Below are 8661 nucleotides of genomic sequence, written 5' to 3'. Positions count from 1 at the left end.
ATATATTTGTGCATGGATACATGAGATACTCATTAATGATATGGGTGTTCATTGGTTAAAGAGTACATATGAAGAAAAAGAAAGATGATAAACATTAGTAAGAGAGCATATTTGGGTTTATTTTAACATACTTTACCAAAAGATTAAAATTTTGTCACAAAAACTAAATCAAACGCATTTAATATATGCGGTTTTAATTATGAGTTTGGTTAATGTAGATAAATGTAAATAATTAAGATATACAGTAATAGTTATTATGAAAAAAATATTATAATTCACCATTTATATCACAAGTAAACAATAGTTAATTAGTTATCCACACACACTACTTTCTTTTAAAATTAAATCAACATGTAATGATAAGTTGGTAACTCCATACATTTTCTTACAAAATAATTTGTTGTTTGCATAACTAAATAGTTAGAAATATAATTATTTATATATTTTTAAATATTAAATTAGTTTTTATGATATTAATTTATTTTATGATAAAAATATTTAAAATTTAATTTTTATTTTTTTTAAAAAATACATAAAGTGAAATATTGTGTATGGAAGACATTTTACTTAGAAGAATATTAGAGAATCATAAAAAAATTATTATTTTTAGTCATCAATTAATTATTAATATTTAAAAATATAGAATAAAATATATTATTAAATTATTAGACTAAAGAAATTAAATTAATAATTAAGTAATGGCCAAAATCAATACATTTTAATTGTCCATAGCATTTTTCTTTTATTTGTGCAATATTGTGCATTACTAAGGAAGAAAGGTTTTTTTTGTTTTTTCTTTGGTTTAAACTCATCATTGTTATGTACAAATAGTAATACTTTGAAACTGGACTAGCCCACTAAAGTGGATGAATCATTCTGTCACCAACAATCATAAGCAATTTATTTAAGAAACTCATTAAGCTTAATGCCAAACAAATCATCAGGTATTTCAAGTTTCCAACCTTGATCATATAGAATTTCAAGATAAAATCTTTATGTTAATATTATTCTATTCAATCCATTCTTTGGTTCCATTTCAACAACTCTGCCTCTTCAATCAATGATATATGTATTCTAAAAATCTTCTTAAACAGCATATCATAAATAATAAGTAGACAAAATAGTATTCATTTAGTAATTAAGAAAAACCTGCTATGAGAATCAACCGTGTCTGTACAAGTACATTGATATTATAACAAGATGCTGCTCCTACTTTTGAAGCATGCACTCAACAGATTCCATCAAACAGCTACATATAACAATTTTCTGAGGCTCTACCTTAAATAGTATACAATCACTCTATGGACATTTTAAAAAAGATAGAAACCAAAAATAAATACAATGAGTAAAAAGGAACTATAAACAGATGAAATAATAATTAAATTAAAACAAACACACTCTATAATGAAAATTAGCAAGTTACACAAAAGGCTAGCTATTACTCCCAATAATTTTACATATTCTTATGGACCATAAATTTTACAATTCCCCTCTCTCTCTCTCTCTCTCTCTAACCAACCCCCAAAGTCAGTTTTTTCTTCAATCCATGAAGTAGTTAATTTGGATATTCTTGGGCAAACATGAATTCATGAACCCGCCACCACCCCCACTACTATTATCAAATTTACTATTATATCCTTTACCATTACCACCCCCCAAACAAAGTGTAATATTAAAAACTATACCCTCCTTCCCATGATCACAGTTAATAACTGTCTCTAATAACTTGTTTTGAAAAATGTCTTTCAGCCATTTCTCAAACACGCTGTTAGTAAAATTACCACACCCAACACCAATTTCCTCTATCACCTTTTCATCTACATTGAACTTCACCATCTTCTTCTTCTCAAAAACCTCATCAAAAGACTCTTTGATCTTGTTCAAAAAAAGTTCCTCTTTTTCTTTCAATCTAGCTGGACTTTGGTTGAACTCAAACCTGTTCTCAATTGATTCAAGGAACCCATTTGAGTTCATGTGTTCAGCCATTGTATCTCTGGTTAAATCACTTGAAATTGGGCTACTCTCATCTTCTTCTCCATCATCGTAGTCTTCTTCATCTGCTTTCATGTTAAGATCAAGGGTATTGGAACTCGATTGTCTTGAAAAGTCTTTCTTCTTGTTTACTTGTCCCTGAAGCAACAAGTTCTCTTCATTCTCTTCAATTCTTGGACTCTTGTTAATCTTTCCAAACAAGTCTAGTTCATGAGCCCTTCTTTTCTTGTGGCCCAAGTAACAATCAGCTGCCAACGATGAAGATGAAAAATCCATGGTGCTAGCCTTGGTTTCAATCTTGAACACCAAATTCATGACCGATGAGTCCTTGTCCTTGTTCTTGATCACCTCATCGCCGTCGACCCCACCCGAAGTCAAAATGAATATAGCTTGCTTTAGATTCTCGTCTTTTTTGCTTAAATTCCCAAACTTTGATGCCTCAAACTCATCAACAACAAACTTCTTGAACCGGGAATCGGCCAAATCGAAATCTTCAATTAAAACAACAAGCTTCTCTTTGGTTCTCAGTGATGTAGCAAGAACTTCAGGAAATATGGTAACAGAAGAATGCCCGACTTTCTTCATATCCAAGTGAAGGAAAACATCATCATGATTATCCACAAGGCCGAATCCAAACACGGATTCAGCGATGGCACGCGCTAACCTTGTTTTGCCAACAAAGTCATTCCCCTGCAAAAGAAACCATTGTTTCTTTGTTGTTATTCCTGAATCAAGTTCAACTAAGGCCTCTGCTATTGAAGGAAGTGTTTCAGATTGCCATGGAACATTTTCCTGCAACACTTTACAAATATGAGCTCTACTTTGAAGTACCAGTGTTTGGCCCGAACCATCATCATCTCTGAAAGTTGAATTTCCAAGAGCCAGAGAAATATTTACTTCTTGATTGTCCAAGGTGGCTGATCTTGTTATTGATTCTTGTTTTTTCTGAGTGACCTCGGTGAAATTGAACTCAATGGTAGAGCATGATTGTTGGCGCCGGAACCGCGGCACCAGGTGGTGGTGGTGGTTGTTGTTGGAGTTATGATGATGATGATGAGGCAGAACAGGATCAGCAAAAGATATGGAAGTTGAATTTGAATCTGGGAAGAGAGTGTTTTGATTTGGCCACCATGGGTATGACGAATTGTAAGGATAGATCTTTGCATTGTTATTGTTACCATATTGCCCAAGTTGTTTGCTATGGTGGAGACAGTTACAAAGTCTGTTCCATTTTCTCTTCAGCTCTCCCAATTCATCCTGAAAATAAATAGTTTAATTCAGTTGTTAATAAGCCACTATTTCTCAGTTAATTGAAATGAATTTAAAGGTCACCATTTGTTTGATCAAAAAGATAAATGTTTTACTCAGAAATCAGAATAGAATGTAAATTGAAATCCCATTTAACAGTGGATAATGGATAAGTTGGCATGATATTCTCTAAAATATATCACTTTTCTTGATTTTTTCTTAAAAAAGTTTAAAACTTTTTACAATGCCCTAAACCATTGAGTCTAATTTTGATGTAATGCCGGTTTTACAAATGACCATTTAAAAGATAATTATTTTTACCGATATAACATTTTTTGACAGAGTATTAAAATTAAAAAATAAATGTGTGAAATATTAAAATATTTTTTGTTGTCAACAAATATCATTCTTTTGAACACTTACTAGCAATATCAATGTAATAAACATTGTAACTTCAAATGACATAATAATCTAAATCTTAATTTCTTGTAAAGCTGCTAAAGTTTGTGTTTAGTACCTTTGGATGGGCCTCGGTGGTATGTGTCTGAAGCCAAGAAGGTAAGAGTTTCTTGTGTCCTGGCTTGAACAACCCAAGTTCTTTTTCATAATTGGACGCACATTCTTCACAACAATTCAGTTTTTCTTCCTCCTCGTCCTCCTTCTTGTTACTCATCAAGTGCATTATGTCAAACATGTGAGAAGAGTTGTGGGGCATGCTCATCTTCGAATCATACACACTGAAATTAAATAATAATGAGCAATCAAAACCAATTATTATAATGTTATTTTTTAATTATTAAATAAATATATATATGATGCATGTGAGAATCCGTAATGTCTAAGATGTTAGAAAGTGACAAAAACAAAGTGAAGCAGAAGCAGAAAGCCAGAAAGGTATTGCGTTGCTTCACTTCCACCTTACCAACCAACCAACCAACCATGTTTTCTTTTCTGGCAGTGGCATATTGTTCAGGGAGACCGTACCCCCCGCTTAGCAACAGCCCTCACTGCTTCTTAAGCATGTTTAAGAAAGTAATTAAGGGAATGAGATGATTATACCTGGAAGTAGCATGGAGAGTCAAGGCAAGTCGAGCTGATGATGGAACAGGAACAGGCTGAAGAGCCCAGTGGTTCTCAAGAGGTGGCTCCCTTCTTTGACACTTTATATATGTTTGGTAACTCGCTGTTCCCATTAGCCACACCTTCTTATTATTACTATTCTTTTCATTAAACAACTTCCCAATCTCTTGTACTACATGTTCAACTTCTCCTCCTCCTTCACCTTCCACCGTCCACTTCAAGTCCCCAACATAGAAAATGGCACCTCCTACTTCTACTTTTCTCTTCAGTGCTGCGAGCTTCATTTCCACTTCCTCCCTTTTCATCTGCCCTGAGAATTGGAACTTGATCAACTGTGTGTTCTTCAGCTCATCAGGTACATGGCCTCTTTCAAGCTTCACCATCAGTTCCGCCATCACTGCCTCGCTTATCGACAAAGAGTCGCCAACTATCACAGTGTTCCTCTTCTTGCTTAACAGCGCATTAAGAACCGCCATCATGTCTTCCTTGTTGCAAGACTTGTGCTGAGGGGAAAACAGCATTGCTGAAGATGGAAGGTACTCAGAAGAATTACCACCCAAGAAATGATGGTGCCTGAGAGTGGTGAAAGTGTTGGTGTTGTTGGCGTAGAAAACAGAACAAGGTCCAGCAGCAGAAGAGGAATGAGAAGTTGGAGAAGAAGAAGAAGAAGAATCTTCAATATTAGTCTTAACAGCGGTGCTGGAAAATCCAGCTTCTCTCATGACCCGACTAACAGAAGGATCATCAAGAATGGAAATAATAAGGTGTTCAAGCTCAACTTTGATAGCAAGAAGAGGCTGCTGTTGGTGCTGCTCAATGCAGCCGCGACGCTGGTGAGCCTGGGCTCGTTTAAGAGCAGCAATGAGAGCATTGGAAAGAGAGGGATTAGCGGTGAGAAAGTTAGGCGGCGTTGGCGTTGTGGTAGGGAGTCTATTGAGAGCGACATTGAAGCAAAGCTCAAGCGCCCTGCACTGAAGAGGGTGTTGCTGGTGGTTGGGAAATTGAGATCTGAGGCATGCTCGGCGGAGAGAGCTGGCTCTCAGAGACAGCAAAGTGGCGGCCACGTGGAGAGGGGTCACCTGTGCATGGCCTCTCCTACGCGCCAACACCAGCGCGTGCTTCACCACTGAAGCCGCCTCCGCTGTGAGCGTCTGTTGCAATGTACAACCTCCTGAGCGCATAACTTGCTAACAACACACCCCCCCTCACCCCTCCCCCCTTAGAATACTAATCTCAACTTTCTCTCTCTTTTTCTTCTTATGCTCTTCTTTTCCCCTCTCTCCAAAACACCCCCACCCTATTTCTCAGCTTCCGTTTGGAAGGGACCTTGGTTGCTACTTTGGCGTAAGCTTCAACGGAATAATGCGCAGTGCACTAACAAAGAGGAATGGAAGTTTTGTTAAGGGCTTAGAAATGCAAGACTACTAGGCCTTACTCGCTTCTTTATACTTCTTCTCGCTTATTTTGTTTTTTTATTTTTACTTTTGTATAATTCTCTTTTGCTTTTAGTTTAAACGTTAAAGACGCAGCTTTTTCTTTACTTTTTATTTCCACTTCGTTCCTCTCTTTCTTCTCTTTAGTAGCCTAGAGTTATTATAGAGATAATTATTCTCTATATTCATAACTATTTATTATCAATTTCTTACTTAAATTTAATATGTATAAATTAAAACAACATGCGGTCACAAATATTCTTTGAAAAGAGAAGTAATGTGTTAATTGAGGTCATTCCATTTTTGAGATATTATTTTGATGTAATCTTTCGGACCTTATTATTAAAAAAGAAAAAAGAGAAAATTGACGCAGTGCATTTTATTATATATGTATAAAGCTGTTGTTGATTGCAGTCATATCTTGTGCCTATAGATGAAATAGCAATATTTCTGCATAGAAAATAAAATGAGGTTAGTTGTTGTTTAAGAAATCAAATTAAATAATTGGAGCAATAGCACTATATAATGGGGACCCACAACTCAAAATATTTGTTCACTTGGGGTCACAAGAAGAGTAGAGGACATACCCTACTTATTCCACATCATCCTTTGAATAGACAGACAAGCCCAGCAGAAATTCAAAAAAAGGTACTAAAGGAGAAAGGTGAAAAAGTTGGAAAGAAAAGAAACTAGTGTGATCAAAGATCAAAAGGAAAATAAAAAAAAAGTTAAAGTGGTAGATTTATATATTTAACTTTTCTAACTTCCCTTTTTTACTCTCATTGATGTGAATAGTAATATTATCAATTAGTTCATATTAATTAGCAAGAGTAAATTAACTATTAGAAATGCTTTTATTAGCTTGAAATAAAAGATAGAATGTAATAAGGTAAAATACTGTTTTAAAATTGAAAAGTGTACAATTTGATTATTCAATTATTGAAACTGATATTTTGGTTTTGCTAATAATGTATTATTCTAGGCTCAATTTTATTGTTATGGAAGCCTTGTATGTGATGTGCCTAGTTATGGAAGCCTTGTATGGAAACCATGTACTAACCTATCAATTAATTAATTTTTATTATTAAAAAATTTGCACAACTAACTCAACAATACATATTAATTAAAATCACACAACTATCATAAATTATTTTATTAAATTCAACTAAAACAAATAATTCTAACTTCTAAATTTAATTAATAATCCTAAAAATTATTCATAACTAACTATTAATAATAATAACTAATATATAATTCCAATTCTTATTAAAATAATAATGTTCTTCTTTAATATTAAGATCTTAACTACAATAACATATTTATTACTACTAAAATGCTAACAACAATCTAATTAGGGAGCCACTCATATAAAAACGTTTAAAAAGTCTTTTTTTAAAGATATCTTTTTAATAATTAAAATTCAACTTATATAATAATTAAAATTCAACCTATATAATCGATTAAAGTGTGTTATTTTTGTCAAAATTAGACCAAATAAATCGATTTGACCAAAAAATTGATAAACTAAATTTTGAACTGATCTAAATTAATATTTTCTTTATAGAAATGATTATAATATCCCTTAAATGACTAAAATTTAGGATTTTCAAAATTAATATATATAATAGAAATATTTTAGTCATTTTCTATAATAGGGTATTGTAGTCATTTTCTATAAAAAAAAATATTAATTTAGATCAGTTCAAGATTTAATTTACTGATTTTTTGGTCAATTCGGTTTGTTTGGTCTAATTTTGACAAAAATAACACAATTTGATCGATTATATAGATTGAATTTTAATTATTAAAAAATATCTTTAAAAAAAGACGTTTTAAACGTCTTTATATGAGTGACTCCCACTTAATATTACCAGAAAAACAAATCCACTATACTTAAGTATACTTCACGAAACTGAATCATCATCAATCAAAATTCTCAACAATATTACAAGATCTAGATTTGTTGTTTATTTATTTACGATTACAAAAAAATGTTATAATATTTAAAATTATAATTTCTAAAATTAATTATAAAATTTAATTAAATAATTATAATTTCTAAAATTATTACAAAAAATTTTAACGATGTAGTATTTTTTACTAAGCTATCATGTTAGTCTAATTCAAATATTATCATTCATTCAAAATATATTCTTAAATTTTTAAAAATAATAATAATCATTCTGTTTATATTCCTAAATTCAATTTCTAACAACAATAATAATAATTAACTTTCTAACAATAATAATTATAATTATAAAATATTAAAAAAATTTTAAAAAAAACTTACATAATCAGAATGGCTGAGATAATGTATAATATAAAGTTAAGGACGATTAACATCTCTAGGTTTTTGTTTCTTTTGGCATTTTGATTTTTCTTCTAACATGCAGAGCAAGAAGCAATGAAGAAAGGAAGAAGAAGAAGGAAGAGTGGCTGCTCTTTGGTATGAAAGTAAAAGTGATATTGGATGGTGGATATGGGTTCAGTATGGGGTTATGTTGGGATTAAGGACACTGTTGCGAGGAGAATTCTGTGCGCGACATGTAACACCCTACCATACAGAGTCTTATGCTTAAGTCATAATTCAGAGATGGCAAGGTATTACGACCTCTAAAATAAAAATTTAATACATATAGTAGTAGGAATGATTGATTATAACTAGGAGCCTTTGTAGAAAAAAGGGGTAAACAAAAACCGCAACTCAAAGCGCAACACTCCGATCGATAACGTAACGAACAAGGATAACCAACGCGAGAATTATATATATACAAAGGAGTGTCAAAAACAGGAATATCAAGACTCAAGATCCGGCTGCGAAGATAACCGATCCGAGCATAACAATATATACATATGATATAATAAGGAAAACCCCAAAGGAAACCCAAAAGGGACACAAATACATAAA

General features: G+C 32.5%; 1 protein-coding gene across 1 annotated transcript; it reads right to left on the bottom strand.

The window, feature by feature from the left end:
- Positions 1–1378: 1378 nt before the first annotated feature.
- On the bottom strand, positions 1379–5501 carry LOC107478739 (protein SMAX1-LIKE 4-like). Its single transcript, XM_016098872.3, has 3 exons — positions 4300–5501; positions 3758–3977; positions 1379–3249 (listed from the first exon to the last, which is right to left on the bottom strand). The coding sequence occupies exons 1-3, from the start codon at positions 5499–5501 to the stop codon at positions 1540–1542; spliced, it is 3132 nt and encodes a 1043-aa protein (XP_015954358.1). The 3' UTR covers positions 1379–1539.
- Positions 5502–8661: the final 3160 nt, after the last annotated feature.

This window comes from Arachis duranensis, chromosome 3, assembly GCF_000817695.3.
Source record: "Arachis duranensis cultivar V14167 chromosome 3, aradu.V14167.gnm2.J7QH, whole genome shotgun sequence".
NCBI lineage: Eukaryota > Viridiplantae > Streptophyta > Magnoliopsida > Fabales > Fabaceae > Arachis > Arachis duranensis.
The sequence above is the reverse complement of the archived record's forward strand: the minus strand, read 5'-3'. Positions and strand labels throughout refer to the sequence as shown.